Source organism: Miniopterus natalensis, chromosome X (assembly GCF_054644295.1).
Source record: "Miniopterus natalensis isolate mMinNat1 chromosome X, mMinNat1.hap1, whole genome shotgun sequence".
NCBI classification, from domain to species: domain Eukaryota; kingdom Metazoa; phylum Chordata; class Mammalia; order Chiroptera; family Miniopteridae; genus Miniopterus; species Miniopterus natalensis.
The window spans coordinates 17621159-17647543 of NC_142103.1; the positions used below are offsets into that span (position 1 = coordinate 17621159).

Sequence of the window (26385 nt, forward strand, 5' to 3'; positions counted from 1 at the left end):
AAACTTTGTGAGGTGGTTGGATTATCTCCTTTCTACAAAAGCAAGTATCTCAGGAAAAGGCATTAAGAATTCTGCCCAAAGTTCCACACCTGGTAAGCAACGAAGTCAAAACTGAAATTCAGGTTTTTTTCTCAAAAATCCATGGTTCTTTATGTTATACCACACTACTTTGGACAGAAAAATAAAACTAAATTCTTAACAATGACATGAAAGAGGTTAAAGATGAAAACAAGCTGGCAGGTAAGGGAAGTACGAGATGATGAAAGGGGTGAATTTGGGCTTCTTAGCCTCTGAAGTCTACATGCAGTAAGAAACAAGGGCATCTGCTGAAAGTGAGTGGGATACTAGTGGGCACAGTGAACATGAGATGAATGTAAAGGTTTGAAATAATCGCTATGCATAATGGAAAGGCCCATGCCATTAGACCAGTCAAAATGAGGTTGAAAAGCATAAGTCATCCCTGATCCCTTATCTGAGACCAATCTCTCCCTTCCCTGAACTCCCATCATTCTTACTGTACACTACAGCATGAGCTATAATATAAATACAAGGCAGTATATGGGCTAGCTCTGTATAAATACTTTCTCCACAAAGGATAATTGGTTCCTGGGAAGCAAGGACCATGCTTTCTAACTCTTGATATGTCCCTATAACACCTATTTACAATGTCAACCTCTGTATCCCCCCTCCCCCCCCCGCTGTGTTTTAGGAGGTAGCAAACAGGGAAAGAGCAAGACAACAGTGAGAATCAAAACCAAGATGGAGATGATCATGCTAAAGCAACTTTTGCTTCACGTCACCTCTCTGCTTCAAAAAACTCACCGCTTTCCAAGTGATTTTAAAATAAAACCCAGACGTTTTAGTATGACATAAGGCATTCTCATAATCTGGCCTTAACTTTGGTCTCTAGACTCATCTTCAAACATTTTGCACATTTGTCATCTCCTTTCTTTCATTATGCCTTTCCTCTCCTATCTCTGCCTGCCCAAATCTTATCCATTCATCAAAACCAGCTCAGATGATACTTCCTCCATGAAGTTTTCCTCATTCCTACCCCCAAGCAAGAAGTAAAGTCTCCTTTTGTGTTCTTATAATAGTTTCTAAGTTTACTTGAATACTTATTACATTACATTCAGTTTCGTGTTTATCCAGTTTTCTCCTTTACTAAAATGTAAGCTAAGAGCAGGGATTGTATACTGGCCCAGGGTATGTCCCTACAGCCTTTATCATTAATGTATGATACTTAATTCAACTGAAAAAGCTGGAACTTAAAAAGTGATATCTAGAGTCTTAAGCCTCACTCTCTGTCCCATGGTGTTTACTAACTTCCTTCAGCTTCTAAACTCTCCTTAAAAATCACTTTTTCTTGTACTAACTATAGCTACTCATTTGTAATTTATCCTAAGAAAAAATTCTTAAAAGGGGGAAAAAAGCTCTAGTGCAAAAAGTAGAAACATTTGAAGCTTTCAACAATAAAAACGGTTAGATGCATGTATAATACATTTGCTTGATGGAAATTAATATATCAAATGAAAACTGAATATTGAAATCATGTAGAAATATGATAAAAATCTAAAAATTGTAAGAGAAAAAGGCAGAATACAAAATTCTATCTACACTACAATTAGGAAAAAAAGTATGCAAATAGGTGAGAACCAAAAGGAAATGCTGAAAAATCAAGATAGCTGTTTGTTACAGTGCATAATTGCAGGCAATTTCTGATTTAAAAAAAGGTACCATTTTTTATTTTTTCAATCCTCGCCTGAGGATATGTTTTTATTGATTTTATTGATTTATTGATTTATTTATTATATATTTTTATTGATTTCAGAGAGAGGACAGGAGAGAGAAACATCAATGATGAGAGAGTCATTGATTGAGCCCGCAACCCGGGCATGTGCCCTGACTGGGAATCGAACCCTGATCACCTGGATCCTAGGTCGACGCTCAACCGCTGAGCCGTGCCCAGCTGGGCTGTTTTTATTGATTTTAGAAAAAGAGGAGTGGAGAGAGAGGGGGAGGGAGGTGAGAGAGAAATATGGATTGGCTGCCTCCTGAATGTGCCTGAACTGGGGATCGAACCCACAACCTAGGTATGTGCCCTGACTGGAAATCAAACCCACAAACTTTGGTGAATGAGACAATGCTCTAACCAACTGAGCCACACAGCCAGAGTGGGACCACTCTTATTATTTATGCTGATACACAGTACCACCATTTCTCCCTCCCCCCAAAATTTTCCTTATAAAGGAAAAAGTATGATCAATATTAAAATGTGTAGCCCAGCCCCAGCTGGTGTGGCTCGGCGGTTGAGCATCAACCTAGGATCCAGGAGATGGCAGTTTGATTCCTGGTCAGGGCACATGCCCGGGTTGTGGGCTCAATATCAAGTGGGGGGCGTGCAGGAGGCAGCCGATCAATGACTCTCCCTCATCATTGATGTTTCTATCTCCCTCTCTCCCTTCCTCTCTCTGAAATCAATAAAGATATATTTTTTAAAAAATGTAGTCCATTTTTAAATTCCATAGAGGTAGAACAATGGATCTCCATTAGGGGTGATTTTGCTTGGCACTGTTCCCCAGACATTTGGTGATATTTGGAGATATGTTTGTTTGTCATGACGGGGTGAGGGGAATCCATTGGCATCTAGTGGGCAGAAGCCAGGGAGGCTGCTAAACATCCTACAATGCACAGAAGAGTCTCCCCTTCCTTCCACACAAAGAAGTAGCCAGCTCCAAATGTTAATAGTGTCACTGCTGAAAAGCTCTAAGGTAGAGAATGTGTCATATTGTTGGTTTCTGGAAACCTACTGGCCAGAACACTGTCTGGGGTGCAGAAAACACTCAACATACATGAATGAACACACACCATCCTTTCTCTTTGGGCTTTATCTTGATACTGTGAACTACCTTATTGTCAAAATTTTTATATTGTGCTCAGTCTCTTCTAGTAAACAAAATTCTGAAGCTTCATAGCATCAGTTCTTTAAAAGGTATCAAAGGCACTATCAAAGTAATAACTTCTTATAACCTCCAACTCCTAGAAACATCAGAATTTGCTGCACTGAGCTTTCAATATCTTTAACTCTTGGTAGTAACCTCAAGAGTGGATATAACTTATTTTAATAAAGATATAAGCATAAAAATAAAGACACATTACAAAATATTTTTCTAAGTACTATTTCAAACCAGAGGGGAAGGTGGGTGGGGTGAGGTCGAAGAGGTAAAGGGAGTCAAATATACAGTGACAGAAAGAGACTAAACTTTGGGTGAGGAGCACATAATGCAATATACAGACAATGTATTATAGAATTGTACACTTGAAACTTACATAATCTTATAAACCAATGTCATCCCAATAAATTTAATAATAAAAATACTGTTTTAAGAATAAGTTACCAATTATGAAATGACTCCTAAAAAGCCTGATGATCTTCAATCACAAATTCAACAGATTCAAGGAACATTTACTGAACATCCACCACAGACAGACCACTATACTAAAAGAATATAGAAATTTTTCCACTTTAAATATACCATGTGAAAAATAATAAAAAATAAAATAAATACACCATGTAAAAAAACCTGCCAAACTAATATTGACATTATATCTTACCAACCTTTTTAGACACATCTTGTTTCAATTCTTGTACAGGGGACTCATTTCGAACTTTGTGTGCAGTGTTCTCTGTTTCCTATTTCAAAACAAAAGAAACAAAGACCAAATGATAACATCCTTTCTTTAAAACTCTGTTTAAAATGGGTACAAATCAGAACATGCAGCATTAATAAATCAAAGGCCCATAAAGGGCTTAGATATTGTATATTGATAGATGCCCAGAGATTTTATGCCAACTGGGACAATATGATTTACATAAGAAGGTTATCAATAAGCAATTTTTAATTTTTCTACTGCAATAGAACATTTCCCTTTAAAAAGGCCAATATTTTTAACCTTAAAAAAAAAAACTGTACAGGAAGATAAGAACTACTAAGTGCCTTTGTAGCTTAAAAAGATTAAGGATTTAGGCAAAAAATAACAGAATTGTTATTTTTTCCCAAAGTATTGCTCCATAAATGTAAATACAAAGGTACATAGTGCAGAAAACCACATTCAGACAATTGTTTTCTTAAAAATTCTATATATTTTAGATAAAAGGAATCAAGACTTAACCAGAAATTAAATGAAGCCCCCCAAACAGTAACAGATGAACAAAATTAAACCCACCAAAAATACATATATATCTACGTATACATTCATATACACATACGTACATATATATATATATTTGGGAGGTTAAAGAAGATAGAAGTGGTTACTACATTTTTGCTGGAAAAAAATTTGGGTAAAATAAGATAATCATACATTTGCAAAACATAACACCATACTCTTCTCCATCTTAAGTTGTCTTTACATTTGTAGAATAGAGCAATCTGAACCCTACTCCTGATACTGCGAAAAAAACTCTTTATAATTCTTTTTGTTGTTTGTTTTTGTTTTCTTTATAATTCTTGGTGCACACCACAGAGCTTATTAAAGAAGGCCATTATAACCATTTTTTTGTCAGTTAAGTGACCTAAGACACATAAAGATGTATGTAAGTATTAAGGTAGCACTTCTACCAAGTATCAGGATATGACCACAATAGGCTCCATGATATAATTACTCAGAGATTATTATATTGTAATGCTAAAGATATAATGTGCTAGAGAAATTTCTATAGGACTTCCAATATCTTCAATCTGAAAAGTTGTTGCATTGAATTCTTCCCAGTATTTGGGGAATGCTACCAATCTTATATAGATTCTACCACAGAAAGACTGTTTCGTGGAATTTTAAGTGTTAGATAAAATCCAGACTCTAACACAGCCCATGAGGGCCTAACATTATCATGCCCCTTCCTACATCTTTGACATCTTCTACATTTCTCACCTCCCTCTCCCACCAAAATCCCACAATTACACTTGATGGTTCCTTACCATCCTTAGGGTCATAGCTCAAGTGTTATTACTTCAGAACAGCCTTCTCTGACCACCATAAAATAGCCTCACCCCCTCACTTTCTCTCACATTATCATATTTTCTTTTTCTTCTTTGCACTTATCACCATCTGAAACGACCTTGTTTACTTATCTTTTTTTTCTCTCCCCTACCCCACTAGAATGTCAATTCCATGAGAGCAGGGACCTTGTTTGTTCTGTCTACCACTACTTACCCAGTACCTAAAACAGTGCCTGGCAAAAGTAATCTTTTGCTAAATTAATGTTGAATAATGCATGCTCTGACTTTTCTTCACTTAATACACATACCTTAAGTTTATATATCCTTTAATTGAATACTGGTTTTAAACTAAAAAAACCCCTCTAATCAAAAGCAATTAAAGATAAGGGAAGAGTGAATTGTAGGAAGGTGGTGAAAAGGTACAAACTTCCAGTTATAAGATAAATAGGTACTAGGGATGTAATGTACAACACAATGACTATAGCTAACACTGTCATTTGATATATAGGAAAGTCGTTAAGAGAGTAAAGAGTTCTCATCACAAGGAAAAAAAATTTTCCCCATTTTTTCTTTCTTTTCTTTTAATTGTAACTATATGAGAAGATAGATGTTAGCTAAACCTGTTGTGATAATCATTTCACAATATATGTAAATCACACCATCATGCTATACTCCTTAAATTTATACAGTGATGTATGTCAGTTATATCTCAATAAAACTAGGAAAAAAGAACAAAAAAAGAACAGTTAATGCATATTAGAGAAACACCTTCAACTGTTCTACAAATCAAGTATAAGTATCCAATTATCCTCCAATAACTGTTCATTAGTAGGAAAATCAGAAGCATTGTACAACCTAATTCCGTGGATACTTTCCCTAAATTAATCCAAGCAAAATTACACAAAAACTCTTGTACCTCATTTTAATTTGTTTGAGTTAATTATAAAGATCACAGATTAATATTCTTACACTGACCAAAACTTTCAAGCAGTGATTAGACTTCTATTTTATTTGGCTTTAACAAAACTCTCTTGGACTTTGAACTTTTGAAAGCTATCAACTCCTGTAAGTTAAACTGCTATTAAGTCATAAGTTAAAAGGAGTGATATAGCACCTACCAGAGGGCCTGATCTCTACAGAAGTTAAATTGAAAGATTTCTTAGCAAAACCTTATTTAGTATATCTATATATATATATATATATATTTATTTATTTATTTATTTATTATTTTTAATATATATCTTTATTGATTTCAGAGAGAGGAAAGGAGAGGGAGAGAGAGAGCTGGAAACATCAATGATGAGAGAGTCATTGATCGGCTGCAGCCCGCAACCCGGGCATGTGCCCTGACTGGGAATCGAACCCTGGTCGCCTGGATCCTAGGTCGACGCTCAACCGCTGAGCCACGCCCGGCCGGGCAATCTATATTTAATATAGATATATCTATATAGATATGTATAGATACATATATATATCTACATATACTGTTTATATCTATATATCTACCTATATATGTCATATGTATTCTCTCCCAGTGCTGTCTAAGGTCCAGGTCCTTCCCCTAGCACCTCAATCAGGCTTTGGGGATAAAGCAATGAGAGCCAAGCACGTGCCTGCAGACAACTAACACCAACTTAGCTAGATTTGAGACAGCTTTCATTTCTGGATTTGCGCTGCCCTTTCTGGATGTGGGCTGTCCCATTACTAAAGCACAGTACCTTCTAAATCCCAGCTTCTCACAACCTCAGGAACACGCTTCCTTTAAAAAAGTGTGGTAGATCATTCAATTGCTAGCAATTCACACTACCTCCATTTGTGTTGGATACCAGAGAGCTGCTTGTACCCTCCTTACAGCACTGATGTATAAGATTTGAGCTTTTAAATTTTAACAAGCATATTCAAAAAAGATTAATAACTCAGTTTCACAAATCATTTGTACAAAAGTGATCTACACTCAAAGAAGAGAAAAAACACAACAGGAAACAACTATTAAATAGTTGCCATAGTCTTCCATCCATTCCTATCAACACTGTTCCTTTATCAGTCTTGTATCTTGACATTCTGACTGCCTCTTAACAACTCTCTCCCTGCACTTAGTCTCTTTCTTTCAAACATTCTTCCACCCTTCTACCACTTATCTTTTGTTAATTCCTCAAGCAAAAAACCTTGGATAGCATAACTGTAAGACATATAAAAATCAATGTTTTAAATGTCTTTCTTCAAAATTTTAAAGCCCAGAGTTTTAAGCTGACATTCAAGGCTCATTAAGTCTGGTGCCAATTTTCTTTTCCAGCATTCTATAACTGAAATGTTTACATGGGTCCCACCAGTCTTTCAATGTTCCCAGCAAATTCTGTCTTTGTATATCAACTAGTTCATACTATTGCCTAACATACAATACTTGTCCAATTTTTCTTTATCTATGCAAATGTTTCCCAATTTTCAAAGCCCAGCACAAGTTCTACCTCCTTCCTAAAACTTTTCCCTGCTACTCCAGGTAACAGTGCCCTCACGGTCACTCTCTCTCCCTTCCTCCTCCAAACTCCTTGTAGCACTTAAGGTCTATTCTATTTTACAAACATCATTGCCTCGTATGTCATCCCTTTGTACACATGTTCTTCTGTGAGATTATAAAATCATCAAATATTGGGACTAACAAATTTTTCCTTGGTTTGCTTAAGATATCAATCAATATGCTGTTTATACATATAATATGTACTTAATAGTCTGAATACATCCACGCCACAGAATACTACTTTACAGTGAAAAGGAACAAACCATTGATACATGCAACAACTTGGATGGATCTCAATCCTTTCAGCCAATCTCAAAAGGTCACACACTATATGATTCCATTTATAGGTCATTCTCAAATGATAAAATTATAGAGATGGAAAACAGATTAGTGGTTGCCTAGGGTAATGGATGATGGGGTGAGGGAGGTGGCAGGTGTGACTTTATAAAGGGGTAGCATAAGGGAAGATTTTTGTGGTGATGAAACAGACCTGCATCTTAAGTATGGTGGTGGTTACACAATTTATACACATGTAATAAACTGACATAGAACTATACACTCACATTGTACCAATGTTAAATTCCTGGCTTTGATACTGAACTATAAATAAAATATAACCACTGGGGAAATGGGTGAAGGATACACATAATTTCTCTGTACTGTCTTTGCAGCTTCCTATGACTCTATAATTATTTCAAAATGAAAAGTAAAAAGAGCAATGCCCAACTTCATATTTACTTACTAAATATGTGCATTGTCTATATAATTTTATTCAAGCTAAGGAAAACCTATAATTACTGAGATAAAGTAAATTCCCAAAACCTATTTGTTATCACCTAAAAATATCTTAGAGCTAAGTGGCTTTAAAAACCTACAAGCCTAATAAATGGCAATGGTCTCTGGATACGGGGATTGGAAAGATGAGGGATGGGAGGGGAGTTACATTTTCAATCATCTACTTTTGCACTGAGCAAATTTTAACCATGTCTGTATACTACTTTAAAAATTGTTTTTATTAGAATATAAAAGAATTTTTATAAAATATAAGGAATAAAGAATTATGATATAACCTTTCTTAAGCACTGAATTTAAGAAAAAGAACATTGTTACCGTTAGCTTTCAAGTCTCTTGTACATCCTTTTCCATTACATTTTCCCTCTTAAAGATGACTGACATCCTAAACTTTATCATTCCCCTGCTATTCTTTATAGTTTGACTATGCTTGTAACTTGAAACAATATATTCTTTAATTTTGCATGCTTTTGAACTCAATATAAATGGAATCTTACTGCATGTATTTTTTGTGAGTTGTTTTTCCCCCCCAACTCAACATTATGGTGCTGAAATTCATTCATGTAATTGTATATAACTAATTCATTCATATCCACTGCTGTAAAATATTCCATATAAATATACCACAATTTATCAAAGAGATCAATATCTAATCTGTATAAAAGGTAGGGATACTGGAAGTGGAAAAAATAAAGCATGTTTGAGGTTATAGATACATATGTACAGATATACAAAACACACAAACATACACATACAGTATATACCCTATTTGATATAAAATATCAAAGAATATCTATTTGGTGATATTCCTGTATTTAAAATGGGTTTCAGTGACATAATGTCTTTATACCAAACTCCTTTGCTTGGATATAAGGCTGGGATTGATCTTTATATATGGTGATCATACCAGTACAGGTGCCCATTAAAAAGTATATGTGTTTTGGTTACTCCACATTTTTGTCATGCAAGTAAAACACACACACACACACACACACACATACACACACACACAAATACAAGTATTTTATAGTGCGCTTTTATTCTAAAAATTATAAATCAAATAAAAATTAGTGAAAATCTAAAAATATTTATAGTCCTTTCCTTATAGCACAATATATAATTAGGTATTTCACTATCTAATCACAACTAGTGAGATACAAAGACAATATTACTTAACAAAAAATAAGTAACAGAAAGCAAAAGGAAATGAAAATTACATAAAAGAGAAAAATGAATGGAAAGTGTACATTATTTATAGAAACATAACTTTCAGAAAGCACAACTTACCTCTAATGTTGAAATTCCAACTTTTTCTGAAGACCTGTTCAGAAATAAAAGCAAGGTGGCATTGAATAGTGCAGGTGAGAAGAAAAATACTTCTATACACTTATTAAAGACAAGTCCACATTTTAAAAACCATGTATCTACTTTGTGATTGAAAAAAGCCTCTGAGCATATAGAAAATGTAGAAAACATAAAAAAATAGAGGAGAAAATTAAAGTGACTCATAATCTTACCACACAGACATCTGAGTATTTTTTGTTTTCCTAGATATATACAGGGTGGGGCAATAGTAGGTTTATAGTTGTTCATATGGAAAGTAATATAATAATTAATAAATGCTAATACAAGAATAAACCCTGTGTTTTGAGTACTCATAACTGTAAACCTACTGCTGCTCCACCCTGTATATGACAATAATAAGCATTATTGTAAAAAAAAAAATTTTGTACTCTTCCATGATAAACTTCTTTAAAATAAATTTCTCTAGAAGTGGGACTGCAGGCCAAAAGTTCAGCATTTTGAGAAACTTTCAAACTGCCTTCCAGAACAGCTGTACCAATTTACACTCATACTTTTTTGACTGCATGTTTCTTAATATCCCTGCCAAAAATGAGTATTATTTTTAAAATTTTACAAATTTGATAGACAAAAATATATCTCATTGTTGTCTTAACTTGGTTCATAATATGGATGAAGAGTTTTATTTGCATTAGGCCTTTACAGTGCTTTTGAAGAGAGTAACCCAGTTTTGTTCACAGCTCATTTTTCTACTGGAGCAAAACTCTATTCTTAAACACAGACTATTCCAGATATAGTACTTTTTAAAAGTAACTTTTCACCAATTATTTTAACACCCACCCACCACATTTTTCTTCAAATAGAAACAGTATGATATCTTCTACAAAGCATAAAGGAGACATACCCTTATAGCTGCCTAGTATATTTTAGAGTTATGCAGTAAGAAACTTTTAAATGATTAATATTACTATGCCATTCTTATTTTTTAAATAAAATGCAATGATCACAGATGATACAACTTTGTGTTTAATGGCACCTTCAAGATCATGTAATCACACAGCTCTGTTTACAGATAAAAACTGAGGTGTTGAGCAATTAAGTGACTTGCCCCAAAGTCATACATTTAGGGGCAGAACCAAGAAAACCATCGAGTCCTACTACCATGTTCTTCACATGCCAAACCAAGTAATCCATATCTGGTAGAGGAATCCTTGACCTTTAATCAAAACACAAGTGTGATAAAAATTTACTTTTGCCATTTAACAGAAAATCAACCCCTTTATTCAACAAACATTTATGGAATACCTACTATGTACCAGAGTCTAGAGATATGAAGGCGAGTAAGACACAACTCTAGTTTAGGGGGCACTTAAGGCTTGTTTTAAAAAGGTAGTTGTATAAAATGTTTTAAAAGGTAGCCTGCCCATTTAATTGCAATGCCTGGACAATATAATTTCATATTAACAAAGGACAATTTCCAGAAATGATAATTTTTATACCCCCAATTATTTGGCTTCTCTGGCAAACCTATACTGCTATGTAACAAAATCTGTTTATCCAGATGATTAGGACCAAGTACTCAGATTTTAAAAAAAGAAAAAAAATTCCACACAAAGGATATCTACAATAATACAAGTGCAATGAAAACAACAACAAAAATAAGAAAAACAAAAACCTTGAAGGGGGCTCAAGTTTCCATGTGGCACATATTCTAAATGCCAATCAGGGAAAAACATCACCTGCCATAGAGGTGTAGAGGTAAGAGGAAGTAAGATTTAAAAAAACTTAAGCTCCGTATGAGGTAGAGAAGGGAAGAAAAAAAATTCTGCCTTCCCCGTGTCTCTCATTTTGAAAAATCTGACCAGATTTTTAGATGTCTGTCCAAACAAACAAACAAAACAAAACAAAACAAAACAAAAAACAGAATAGAGAGCCACATTTATCTTTTGTATGTAACTGGTTCCATAAAGAGCACTTTCTGGCTGTTGATTCACAGGATCTAAGTTATGGAGGAATTGTTGACACACACAGAAATATTCCAGATTGATTCTGGTGGAGCTTTACATATGGCTGTATACAAACTACAAAGAGTAATTTTTTTACTTCATTTTGAGAGACAAGGGGACATAGTGAAAAGAGCATGGGTTTTCAAGCAGATGAACTTTGCTTGAATATTGTTTCTACCATTTACCCTATGTGAGATCTTCACCAAATTAATTTCTCCAAGCCTCAGTTTCCTCCTCTGTAAAAGGGAGTAAAACCAGCTACTTCACAGGACTACAAGGATTAAGTGAGAGAGTAGATGGGGCACACATAATGGGTGGTAGTTTCTTCAGCAGCTTTGAATTGCTCCATTGAAACTCAAATGATGAACTTCACTAAGATTCTCCAAGGCACTTTGGCAGTCTGTCAGTAGTGGGGAGCCTGAGATCAATTTCTGGAACACAGAAAACAAACCCGAAAGCCTGTCAAGCTTCAGCCCACTTAACAACAGGGAAAATGAAAAAAGCCAGATTACATTGAGCTGATGATTAACATGGGATCCTGCTTGCATTTGGTGATGTCATTAAACAAAAAACTAATTACAAAAGACAGTCATGTTCGAAATATATTATAAATGTTACAGAATGGTTAAGTAGGTAGGTAAAACATTTCAGACTACTACAGCTTCCTCCAGTCTAAATGAATCCAAATTATCTCTAACATGGTAGTCTGTAAGACTAGATTTCTTTTGTGACATATTTTTTATCCATATATAGAACATTAGCATCTAGTAAAAACTAAATGCATGTTTATAATATGCAAAGTTGGCTAAAATGATTTGTATCAAGTGCAAAGATGAGAAAAGAACAATTCATTTCACAGTAAGAAACAGTAAATCGTTATTTAGTATCCCCACAGGAAGCATTCCTAATAGGGCCCTTGTATAAAGCAATAGTCATAATTATTAAGCAGGTTTCAAAACCTGTGCTAAGACTTGACTTGCATTAGCTTCAGTCCTCACAACTTTCCTATGAGATATATTACCTTCACTATTTTACACAACGAAAAACTGAGGCATGGGTCAGATCTGATAATTTAAATTGTACTGCTAGTAAATAGCAGGGCCAGAATTTGACCTCAGGCAGTCTGACTCTAGGGCCCACTCTCTCAAGTACTTTGCAATATTACCTCCTTTCTGGGTAAGGTCTTAAAAGATGATGGTTATGAAAATATTCTAAGTGCTGCTATGAATGAGCACCAAAGTAAAGGCAATTAGTGCTGCTTCTTGGGTTGGACTAAACTAATTAAGTCAAAGACTAAACCCTGATCTGCCTTTAACAACTACAACTAATGCCTAATTGATTTGGCACTGCTAGGGAACAGAATAATAAAAATGTTCCATAAATAAAAATTTCCAAAGATGAAACCACTCTTTGAGTGCCAAACTTCTGAAAAGTATTTTAATCATTTTTGAATTTTAAATTTCAAAAGCAACTTGTAAATAAGTACATTATAGGCTTAGCCTTGCTGTTCAGTAATCTTTTCCTTGAAAATACTTTCTTAAACAAAGGATATACAATTTTCCCTTTCTTACTGACTCAGAGTAATTATCACTCTCAAAAACTACACTGTATTTTAATTCTCTAATGACCTCCAGGGACCCTAAGGTGCAGGGGACTTATTTGCCTTCACACTACAGGACCCTAGGCTACTCTGCTTGCAATGTCTGTGTTTTGAAGTTTTGCATCTTCTTCCTCTATTTGTGGTTACTTCTTACAGCTGCCATGTGCCCACTTTTAAGCTTTGCTCCCCCCCCCCTTCTAATTTTTGCTTCTGGTCTGCATTGAGCTGGGAAACTAGGTTTTTAAAAATGGCAAAATGGGGGATATCTGTCATACTCTCAACAATAAAAAAAATGTTTTTTAAAAAGGTGAACACCCCACCAAAAATGGAATTGCAAAAAAGACCAGATTATGGGTGGTGAACACACAATATACAGATGATGTATTATAGACTTGTACACTTGAAACCCATTTAATTAACCAATGTAACTCCAATAAATTCAATAAAAATCTATTTTAAAATAAATGTCTTTCCTGTTAAAAAACAAAAACACAAAAGTGGAATTGCATAGTAAAGAATTCAGAGATTCTGAGTAAGGGTTTCCCCATGAAAAATTTTATACATGGTTTTACTGTGGACTTTATGGCACTTTTCTTGATTTTTCAGAGGATATTTTAAGTGATTACTTCTTATTTCCAGTTGTATTAGAGAATCGTTATTACCAAAGAATTAGCTGTCAAGTAAGTGAGCTGTCACTCATCTTCGGTATCCCTAGACAACCACTCAACTCCTCTCTGTAACTCAGTCTCTAACTTCAAAGTAGAGATAATAACATTATATTATTCCAGAGTGATTATCTGCCTAAAGAAAATAACTAGTCATGCATTGCATAATGATGCTTCCACCAATGAAGATCCAAATATAAGACGATGGTCCCATAAGATTATAACGGAGTTGAAAATTTTCTATCGTAGGGTCGTACTTAGCACAGTGCATTACTCATGTTTGTGGTGATGCTGGTGTAAACAAACCTACTGTGCTGCCAGTCACATAAAAGCATAGCACATACAATTATGTACAGTACATAATCCTTGATAATGATAATAAATGACTATGTCACTGGTTTATGTTATTTACGATAATTTTATCATTTTAGAGTGTACTCTTTTTACTTATTAAAAAAAATTGCTGCAAAACAGTATGCCTTATGCTAGCATCAGCCTCTTACATCTTGTGTTTACTGCATCTATTGATTACATCATTTTATCTTATGTTTGATTTAATCTCATGTTTTGTACAATGACATGCTGTATAGGCTTGCAGTAGCCTAGGAGCAATAGGCTATACCATATAGCCTAGGTGTGTCGTAGGCTATACCATCTAGGTTTGTGTAAGTATACTCTGTGATATTCCCACAATGATGAAATTGCCTGGCAATGCATTTCTCAGAACATATCCCTGTTGGTAAGTGGTGCATGGCTACATTCATGTTCAAGTTTGGGGACAGAAGAAATAAGAGACGAGAGGTCAAGAAAATTAAGTTCTATTCTTGGCTTTCCCAACCAACTAGCAGCAAGAACTGTCGCCAAGGCTTTTTAGAGTTCCTGTAATTTTAGAAAATTTAATTTGAAGACCCTTCATTAGTTTGGGAGTGAGGATGTAATTTACACCATAATTAATGATTTAAATTTTATACCCTCTGATTTCCCCTAAAAATATGGATATAATCCAACACACACACACACACACACGTCCAGTAATGCTTTGATATATCTAGTTAACTAGAAAACTATTCTTTCTAAATCTTCTATAGATACTAAATTGAACAAATCAAATTCTTCATTTTACAGGTTAAGGTAAGTAATTTTTTCCATGAAAAAGTCCAAATGCCTACTTAAAATAACTTAGTACACCTCACACAAGTGAAAAATCTTTTAACTATTGGTGGAATTCCTTACTTTAGAGGTGGGGAATGTCTGGCCTAAGGGCCATATACGGCCTGCAAAATAATTTGGTCTGGCCCTGCCAAGGCAACCACAGGCAGGACTCAAAATTCAATAAATCTAGGACCTTTTTTCATAGCTAATTTTTAAGTTGATAATTTTGTATGGCCTGCGAATGTTGTTATAAATATTCAAATTTACCCTTGGCAGAAAAAAGGTTCCCCACCCCTGCTTTAAATAAAACCTAATAAACCAAAATGAGAACTTCAGAAGTTCATTTTTCCATTTAAAAAGTTTTTATCATATAGAGTATTTTAAGAACAAACATTTTTGACACACTTAAATATCAGATAAACAAAAAGTTTAATTTAAACAATAAATGTGCTTCTTACTAAGTTTAACATATTTTTAACTTTAAAAGGCTAAGCTTCTGCCCTGGCAGGTGTGGCTCAGTTGGTTGGAGTAACGTCCCATACACCAAAAGGTGGAGGGTTCTATTCCCGGTCAGGGCACATACCCAGGTTGCTGGTTTGATCCCCACTCGGATGTATACAGGAGGCAACCAATTGATGTTTTGCTCTCACATCAATGATCCTCCCTCCCTCCCTCCCTCCCTCCCTCCCTCCCTCCCTCCCTCCCTCCCTCCCTCTCTCCCCCCCTTCCTCTCTCTCTAAAGTCAATAAAAGCCTGTCCTCGAGTGAGGATTTAAAAAAAAGGCTTACCTTCCTTGATTACCTAACAGTATATAAAGATTTTTCTACATATTAATACTAATTAAAAACACAGTAAATCTTTGATTTTCCAGTATAGTTTCAGAAACTGAAGACAATGTCTATCAATGGTACTATTAAATTTAAATATGAAAAACAAGCAATTTCTGAAACAGTTTCAAAATAAATTCTGCCGTAAGCCCTGGCCAGGTAGCTCAGCTGGTTAGAGCATTGTCCCGATATGACAAGGTTTTGGGTTCAGTTCTCAGTCAAGGCACATACAAGAATCAACAAATGAATGCATAAATAAATGGAACAACAGATCAATCTTTCTCGCTCTCTCTTAAATAAATAAATAAAACATTTATAAAGTTTGCTTTAAACAAGTATTTTTTTTTTTTAAAAAAAAACCCACATGCCTTATAGATCAAATACTAAAATTATTTTTAGTGTGGCTTCCACACGTTTTTAATATAAAGCAATTTTCAGATTTGTACTTTAGCAACTATCAATACAGATAGAATATTTCATTATATCCTGTTTTCTATAAGAAAATTACTTGCACACACTATGTTGAGTTTATACTAACAAAGCTCATGTTTGAATACAAAATAATGTGTGAGAGATGCTTTCTCCAGTCCCTAGCTATTTAGCATTTTAAATTATAGGAGTTTTCCTTTTGTGGCTAGGGTATTTGTGTTCAATAACAAAGTATTTTAATATCTGCACAATATTCATTATTTTAAAATTTTTACATGGTTTCAAATGTTGCTTTGGTGATTTTGCAGGATGGTATACGAATTATTTTTCTTCTATAAACTCTGACCCGATCAAGTGATGACCTTCAGATACCTGAGGCAAAGTTTCATCAGAATAATAAGGGCATTACTCCCAAAGGCAGGTGCTTAGTCACTGGGATTTGGATCTGATGACAAGAACTGCAACTTACCCAAAAGTTGCCCACCAAGTTTCCATAGGAAGCAAAATGTCAAATCTTTTATTAACTGACACTCTAATAAGGTAATATTGAAAACAGTATTTATTTACTTTATGGAAACAAAATCAATCCAACAGAAACTGCAAAGCAGTAGGCTATTTTTAAGAGATTTGGATACAACATAACAACTGTGGGTTTTCTGTGACAGGTGTTAGAAGTGAGCATGCTACCTATTGATGTTACCTAGTGTTAAAGATATTCAGTAATTCCTAAAAGGATTTTTAAAAAAATCTGCCAGGTCCAACTGGCGTGGTTCAGTGCAGGAAGCAGCTGATCACTGACTCTCATCATTGATATTTCTCTTTCTCTCTCCCTCTCCCTTCCTCTCTCTGAAATCAATAAAGACATATTTAAAAATGGAGAGAGACAACAGGCTCAAAGTGGAGTCACTTGTGAAAAAAAGTCAGTCAGCAGGGAAGAATAATTTTTTTAGTGTTTGAAGGAAATTTAAGAATCATTTAGACAAACTGTATCATTTCACATGTGAAGAAAATGAGGCCAAGCCCTGCAGGTGTGGCTCAGTGGTTGAGCATTGACCCATGAACCAGAGGTCACTGGTCCGATTCCTGGTCAGGGCACATGCTCTGGCTACAGGCTTGATCCCCAGTAGGGGGGGGTGCAGGAAGCAGCCGATCGATGTTTCTCATCAATTTTTGTATCTCTCTCTCCCTCTCTCTAAAAAATAAAAACATATTTTAAAAAAGAAAAAGAAAATGAGGCCAAGAAAGGTTAAATTAATCTATTTATTTAACATTTATCTACTGCTTACCATGTACCAGCACAGTGCCAGGTAGGCACTGGGTGCAAAGTAGTGAACAAAGCAGATATGATCCCTGACCTCCTAGAGCTTATGTTAAAATCAAAGGCTAAGTTAGGACTAGGACCCAAGTCTCTTTACTGATTCTAACCACCCATGCAGCCTATCAATTTACCCTAATAATATCCCTTCTCGGTTTCACATGAGTAGGTAGCCAGTCAAGTGAAACTGGCCAATTATTAAAGCCTTGATTATCTAGAAGTACCACCACAAATCTCCCAGGGAAGGCTTGGGAGGGGGGTGGTAACAGAGACTGAAAGGGCAATTTGAGATCCATCTGGAAGTAGAAGGGCTGTAAATTTAGCTACAAGGTAAAAGAACATGAGCTAGAATCAAGAGACTGGAATTTTAGTTTTGAATCTGCCCATAACAATGTATATGACCAGAAAAAATATTTGGGGCAGTTTTTCCAACTTTTAATTATGACTATTTAAAACATATACAAAATTAGGAGAATAATATTATGAACCGACATGTACAACATACTGACCATGTTCAATAATGGTTAATATCAATAGCCCTACCTTCACTCCCCTGACAGATTATTTTGAAGCAAATCTCTGAAATTATTTGATTTTTACCCCCAAAATTTCAGTATGTGTCTTAAAAAGGTTTCTCTTTAAGACATAACCACGGTACTATTATCAAATTTAACAATTCCTTATTACACACAGTCAACATTTCCCAGATTATTTCAATTTTTTTTATAGTTGGTTCATTTCAATCAATATCCAGTCAGGTCCATACCAGTTAATATGTCCCTTTCAGTCCGTAGGTTCCCCTTGATCTTTTATTTCTTACAGTTCATGTATTGAGAAACTAGGTTGTTTATCCTGAAGAAGATTTTTAGGGTAGTGAAACTATTCTGTATGATACTATTATGATGGATATATGTTATTATATATTTTTCTGAACCCATAGAATGTACAACACCAAGAACGAATCCTAAAGTAAACTATGGATTTCGGGTGACTCTGATATGTCAGTGTAGGTTCATCAAGTGTAACAAATGTACCACTCTGGTGAGGGATGTTGATAATGGAGGAGGCTATGCATATGTGGGGACACGGGGTATATGGGAAATCTCTGTACCTTCCTTTCAATTTTTCTGTGAACCTAAAACTGCTCTAAAAATAGTCTTAAACAAACAAACAAACAAACAAACACGCTAGGTTGCTCATCCTGTAGAATTTCTCATGGTATGAATTTTGTTGACTACATCTCCATGGTGACATGTCATAAACATTTTAAATGAAAATACAAAGAAGAGATTAGAGGGATGGAATGGACACATGTCCAAGGAAAACTGCAAAAACCTATCAGAACAGTATCAGGAAGACTGGTCTCATAATGTGTTAGGATTTTTAAAAAGTTACTAGAGAAAAGCTTTTCTTTAAGTTATACTCAGAACAAGAAAAATAAAGTGTAGGTCTGCTTATATGTGAATAAATAGTATAATGTAAAAGGCTGCTTCACTTCTTTTTCTTCCAGTTAAGATTACTGACAGTCAAACCAGACAGGGAAAACCAAAGTATAAGAATGAGGAAACTGAATCCCAAAGCACTCAAGGAGATAAAAGTACCTCACTAATCTAAATGAGTTCAGTTCTCCTGTGCCAGACAAATTATATCCCAGCATCCTCTGAGAATCTACAGAGAGCTCAATCCCTGTGTAAAACCTTTGAAGACTCAGGGAGAATGGAAAAGGGTAAGCAAGACACTCTAATAAGCAACACTGGAGCACAGGTAGATGCTATGAAGCATAAACAGATTTGCTTGATGTCAATTCTAAGCAAAATTCTTTTTAAAAAAAGTTTTTGAGTTTTTAGAGAGAGGAAGGGAGAGTGAGAAAGAGGGAAACATGGATATGAGAGAGAAATATTGATCAGCTGTCTCTTGTATGCACCTGACTGGAGATCGAACCTGAAACCTGGGCTTGTGTCCTGACTGGGAATCAAACCGTGACCTTTTGATGCATGAGATGACGCTCAACCAACTGGGCCACACCAGCCAGGGCCCAAGCAAAATTCTTGAGTACACTGTTAGTTTAAGGGCCCTAGTAGTGGGAACCAAAGAACATATATATGCATAACCCATAGTCAAAGACAACACTGTGGTGATGGCCAGAGGTAAGGGGGCTGAGGGCTGGGTAGGAGTGGGCAAAGGGTTGGGGAAATGGGGACATCTGCAATAGTGTCAACAATAAAAATAAAGTTTAAAAATAGAGTCAGTAAGCATTCACAGAATGCCAATCATGCATGATTAACCTAATTTCCTTTTTTAAATATCCTCACCTGAGGACCTTTTCTCCATCGATTTCTAGAGAGAGTGGAAGGGAGGGAGGGAGAGAGAGAGACAGACAGACAGACATAGATGTGAGAGAGGCACATTGACTGGCTGCCCCTGGTACATGAGGGTGGGGAACCTGCAATGGAGGTATGTGCCCTTGACTAGAAATTGAACCCAAGACCCTTTGGTCCCTGGGCCTATGCTCTAACCACTAAGCCAAACTGGCCAGGGCCTAATTTCCTTTCTTGATAGGGTTATTGTCCTAGAATATACAAGGTGGAGCAAAAGTAGGTTTACAGTTGTTCATATGGAAAATAATACAATAATTAATAAGCAATAATATAAGAATAAACTGTGTTTTCTGTACTCACAACTGTAAAACCTACTTTTGCCTCACTCTGTATTGTACACATGCAAAAAATCTAGATTTAAGTACTAAAATTTATAATTCTCACATGATATCCTTTTAGACAACAAAGACATGTAGGCTAGAATACACCTATGTGGGTTTTTAACTGGTATAAGAACATTGTCCAAGATGTGCCAATTAATGGCTTAAAGAAAAACCATAAGGAAATATCAAATAATTTCTCTTGTGCTCTATCCTATTTGATGTTGTCACTAAGATCTTGAATGAGGACACCGATGGAACAGCTATCAAATTTGCAGATGACACAAAAGTTGGGATAGGGGACACAAAGTTTTGATAAGGATAGGGAGTATAATGGGTGACAAGATCCAAAAATATTTCATAAGATTAGAACAATAGGCTAAATCTTAACAGGATGCAATGAAGTAGGGTAAGTGTAAAATGCATGATTGGGGAGATAACGACTTTATAGCAAATCATGTGAACCATTTTGGTGTTTTTGTTGATTGCTCAGAGTAAAAACCTGTGAAATGGCTGCCCAAAGAACTAGTGTGATCTTAGGCTGGATTGACAGAACTGTTATGTCTGTCCAGGGCAAGAGGAGTGGTCAATTCTACTCTAATGCTCACTGATAAGAGCACACTTAATACTGTGTACCAAAAAAGAGAACATATCTTAAAGAAAGAAATCAATTTTGTGAATGTTCTAGAACCTGAGAAGACAATAAAAAAAACTAAAGAGGCTTATCTGGAGAAGAAAAGGAAGAAAGGAATGCCTTAACTTTTTGAATTTTGGGAAGTACAGACAGTAAAACTTTGTATATTGGCTAATTTTCTCCCCTCCCCTCCCCTCCTCTCCCCTCCCCTCCCCTCCCCTCCCCTCCCCCCCTTCCCTTCCTTCCTCTCCCTCTCTCTCTCTCCCCTCCTCCTTGGGTAAATCCTCACCCAAGGACATTTTTTCCATTGATTTTTTTTTTAGAGGGAGTGGAAGGGAGGGGGGAAGGGGAGAGGGGGAGAGAGAGAGAGAGAGAGAGAGAGAGAGAGAGAGAGAGAAACATCAATGTGAGAGAGATACATTGACTGGTTGCCTCCCACATGCACCCTGACTGGGGCTGGGGACTGAACCTGCAAACCAGGTATGTGCCCTTGACTGGGAATCAAACCTGCAACCTTTCGGTGCGCAGACCGACGCTCTAACCACTGAATCATGCTGGCCAGGGCTAATTTTCTTATTGAAGTCACTGTTTTAATTTAACTTTTAAACTGTTATTCCATATTTGATATGCACAAAAGAGTACAAGTGTAGTTCTAAAACATAAATAAAATTAACTGTGACTCATCCTGTCACCTGAGAATGAGAACAGCATCAAGAGCAGTGTAGCTACTGTGTGCTCTGTTCCATCTGCTGCTTTTCTCTTAAAGGGAACCACTAGCCCAGATTTAATTTATTGTTCCCTTACATTTTCATTTTAAAAATGTAATATATCCCTAAATAATACATTGTTAAGTTTTGCTATTTGTGAACTTTGTTTTCACTGATGTACTTCCAAAGAAAAAAGTGTTGGATTATAAAATCAACATTGCACTCATGGTATTTTTGTCTTAGTAAAAACTACCCTTGTCACTGCACTCTAGTTGTATCGAAGTCTCACAATTGTGCTCATATCCACTAGTCACCTGCTTCTCCCCTACTTAGATGTAGCAGCTATAAATATAGGCTGGCCAGTTAAATTCCAATTTCACATAAACAACAAATACATTTTTGGTATGTTTACCTGAAATTGGAATTGAACTGGGAGTCCTGTATTTTATCTGGCAACTCTATCCAACCCCCAAGTTAATTAGGCGGACAATTCATCCTATGGTCTATTAGTGCGTGATAAAGGGACAAAGTGAGAGGAATTGTACGGCCAATGTCATGGTATAAATATTCATCTAACTATTCAATAACATTCACTGACTGGAAAAAAATTGTATATGTGTGAATTTAATCAAAGTTCTTCCAGACAGTGCATTAAGTACATATGCTCGAATGCAAATGCTATATATATACTATTATGTATAAAACACTCGTGAAGAATAGAATGGTGTGTTAATAGCTATCAAAAACACTCAGTGAAGAGTAGAAAGGTGTATTAACAGCTTCGTTATTTTAGCTTAGTTTGTCCCGCACCAAAAAACAGAAACACCAAGATGGCCACTATAACAAACTGACAAAATCTCTAGGTACATAAACTGACTTATAATCACTATTTATAAAGATATTTATATCATTTAAAAACTGTCCTCAGTTAACATGTTCAAAGTGAAGTTAACCTATATAGGTAAAATAACATCAACAGCCAACTTTCTAGATAACTATCAATTAAAACTATGTCATTAAAAAGGGATTTAGGCCTAGCCGGGCGTGGCTCAGTGGTTGAGCATCGACCTAAGATCCAGACGATCAGGGTTTGATTCCTGGTCAGGGCACATGCCCGGGTTGCGGGCTTGATCCCCAGTTGGGGCCATGCAGGCGGCAGCTAATCAAAGACTCTCTCATCATTGATGCTTCTATTTCTCTCTCTCCCTCTCCTTTCCTCTGTCTGAAATCAATAAAGATATATTTTAAAAAAGGGGCTTCAGTTCCTATACATACAAAGTCATTTTAGGACACTCTTCATTTATAAAGAGAATATTAGAAACATTTCAGGTACATTATTTCTTTATCAATCAAACACTGATAAGCCTTCTGCAATATGAAATAGAATTTGCTTCTCAATTCTTTCAATACATAATCTCAACATCCTCCCACAACCAGAAGCGCTAATAGCTCCTAGATTTGAACATCAATCAATAAGAGAGTGTACTAAGAACCCATATAGATTAGATTCCCCAAATAGAAGCTAATTGCATTGTCTTGCCTGGCTTATTATAAAACCCATTATTTGAAATCAGGTATTGACATGGCAATAAGAGTTTAACTTGGTTTTTCAGAGCTTCAGTGTTTTCTCTCCAGGCAATCATTACATCACCTTTTCTTCTTTTTTAAATCCCCACCCGAGGACATTTTTTCCATTGCTTTTCAGAGACATTGGAAAGGATAGGGCAAGCAAGACAGTGATGTGGGAGAGATACTGATTGCCTCCTGCACATGCCCCAGGGTCCAGGGATAGAGCCTGCAACCAAGTTACATGCCCTTGGCTGGAATCCAAACTGGGACCCTTCAGTCCACCTGCGGACGCTCTAACCACTGAGGCAAACTGGTCAGGGTTAGATCACCTTTTCCAACTTTAAACTCAAATCTTCCATCACTCAGGCGCAATAGCTTTAGGGCAATCAGGACTAAAAACTATGGTGCAAGTGCTTAAGTCTATTTTTATAAAGAACACTGAATTTCTGTGGTTTTAAAGAGCCAGATCCTATCTCTAGTTTCTCACCCTTTAAAGTATAGACAGATCCTCTGCCTTGGGGCTTGGTGTTTCTTTACCTCTTACCTGAGGTTTATCTGAAAAACAAACACACTCTTGTAAGCCTTCAGAGAACAGGGAGGAAGGAGTGTGCAGACTAAACCTAACATTTGACACCTGTTTCATAGTCAACAACTAGGAACTCAAAGATCTACCTCCTAAAGTACACAAATAAAATATGAGTGATCTCACACTTAACATTCCCATCTCCTGACTTCTCATTATACTAGATGAAAAGAATATACCAAAACAATTGGACAACACACAGAAAAATGAACTAACAAGGTCTTCTTTCTTTTTCTGTTAGTAAGAAGACTCACTTTTTTTTTTTTTTTGCTCTGAGGGAAAAAGGTGGTTGACTCTGAAGAAGCTTCTTTTCAGGTTGCAAAATTCCTGACAGACTCCAAAAGAAGTAAAAAGGAGGAAATATGGAAGGAGGGAATATAGAGTGAGTCAGCTAGAATCAATCTGGTGGCTAAGGAAACACTTTTCTTATAGGAAGGTGACTACAAAGGGCTTCACAGAGAATTACCCTATGGCCTGATTTTGTTTCTAACCCCCTCTTCTTTTTGCCTTTGCCCTCAGGAAAACATAAAAGTAACATGAGCTTAAGCAGCACCTCAAGGAACTGAATCAAGCACAGTAAAGAACAGCTTGCCTATACAAAGAAGGTGCTGAGATTCTAAGGACCTTGAGGTGAACAGGATAGAGCAGATAAGGCCTTCCTTAGCCAGTAATTAAAGTAAGCAGGTAATTAAAGGGTTTTGCTTTCTAAAGCCCAGCAAGCTGAAATAGGAAGATCTGATGGCAAACTAAGACCAACACAGAAGTGCTAAGTCTAAATTAGGAATCAGAAGGGTTCTGGAGCTCAGAAAATACTGGCATGAAGATTTCCCCCCTCATTTAGGCCAGGCAGGTAAACAACAAAACCAAAACCAAACCCCAGATAGAACAAAAATTAAAAACAGTTCAAATTTGGAGAATATACTGTTTTATTTTTTAAATCTTGCTCTAAGTTCATAGTTTTAAAAATTTGGTATGCAGTATTATTCATTGGAACTGAAATGCATATACTGATTTTGTTAGTTATAATCGCAAATTTTCTAGATTATATGCTAAGCAAAGAAGCTCTCCCCATAGAAGGTGGGGAGTCAAGCAGCACCTTCAATCTAATAACAGTACTCAAAGATCATCTGCTGGCCTTTTAAACTCAAATCACTTGAGACAGTACCACCACACCCATTCTCATAGGGTCCTATTTGAGTACCACCAAAAGTGGCAATCTCAGATAAGCCTGAAAAGTCTAGGAAGAACAAGAAAAAAATAAGTGCTAGGCAATCATAAGTGAGTCTTATTTTCCTAGTACAACCTAAAATCTCATGTTTTAACTTGGCAGTCAAAAAACAGGAATTGTGACTTGGCCAGTTAGCTCAGTTGGTTGGAGTGGTTGTGGGTTTGATTCCCAGTCAGGGCACATACAGGAATCAAGCAAAGAATGCATAGATAGGTGGAACAACAAATCGATGTTTCTCTCTCTCCCTACAAAAAACAAAACAAAAAAACCCCCACACACGTTAAAAAATTTAAAAAAGAAGGAATCACTCAAATTTCCCTAGATATATGGCAATATTGGTCTATTAACAAGAGTAACAAAAAGCCAAGAATATAGCTATGACAATTATCTTAATAGGGAATTAACTCAAGATGTGAATTATTACTTTTATCATCCTTTGAAAGATGATTTTAAGTTTTAAATACTATGAAAGCTGAGAAGTAGAATATACCTAAAATACCTATTAACTATTTATAAATTATATTAATCGAAATAGATGGTGAGGAAACTTGGCACAATGGCTCTATGTTTTTTGTAAGTAGGTTTTGTGGCAATATTTTAAAATGATCCTTAATGAAATCAAAGGAAATTTTATAATGAAATATAAATCTAGTCATATATAAAGTAATTACAAACTTAAAGGAGACCTTTAAGCATCTCTTGTCTAAAATGATATCCTGAGCCCAGCCGGTATGGCCAGTGGCTCCAAGTCGACCCATGAACCAAGAGGTCACTGGTTCGATTCCCTGTCAGGGCACATGCCTGGGGGGGGGGTTTGCGGGCTCCATCCCCAGTAGGGGGCATGTAGGAGGCAGCCAATTGATGTTTCCATCTCTCTCTCTCCCTTCCTTCCTCTCTCTAAAAAAAATTTTTTAAATTAATTAAAATATAACTAACTAAATGACAACCAGATTTTTAAAAACTGATTTATGTAATTCATGTAGTTTTATGCCATATTCCTGAAAAAAACAAACAAACAAAAACAGCTTGATAATTTATTTATTGAAAAAAATAACAGAAAAATATATCAGCTTCCCTGGGCCTACTTGAGAATTCTAAACTAAAAACATTCTACTCTGTACATTTACAACCATTAGAAAAACAAAGTAACTCCAGCCCTGGCCAGTGTGGCTCAGTTGGTTCAGTATCATTCCATGCATCAGAGAGGTCACTGGTTTGATTCCTGGTTAGGGCACACACCCAGGTTGTGGGTTTGATCCCCAGTCAGGGTACATGCATGAGGCAGCCAACTAACCTTTCTTTTCTTTTCTCCTTTTCTTTTCTTTTTTCTCTTTCTCTTTCTTTCCTCCTTTCCTTCCCTTTC

General features: G+C 35.9%; 1 protein-coding gene across 2 annotated transcripts in view; it reads right to left on the reverse strand.

The window, feature by feature from the left end:
• WDR44 (WD repeat domain 44) overlaps positions 1–26385 on the reverse strand; it is a 76093-nt gene that overhangs the window by 37846 nt on the left and 11862 nt on the right. The window contains exons 2-3 of one of the 2 annotated variants that reach the window (XM_016202707.2): positions 9595–9628; positions 3620–3694 (exon numbers count right to left, since the gene is read on the reverse strand). In XM_016202707.2, coding sequence (XP_016058193.1) covers positions 3620–3694; positions 9595–9628 — 109 coding nt within the window. Of the gene's footprint in view, positions 1–3619; positions 3695–9594; positions 9854–26385 lie in introns of those variants that run through there. The other variant, XM_016202706.2, reaches the window with a different exon arrangement.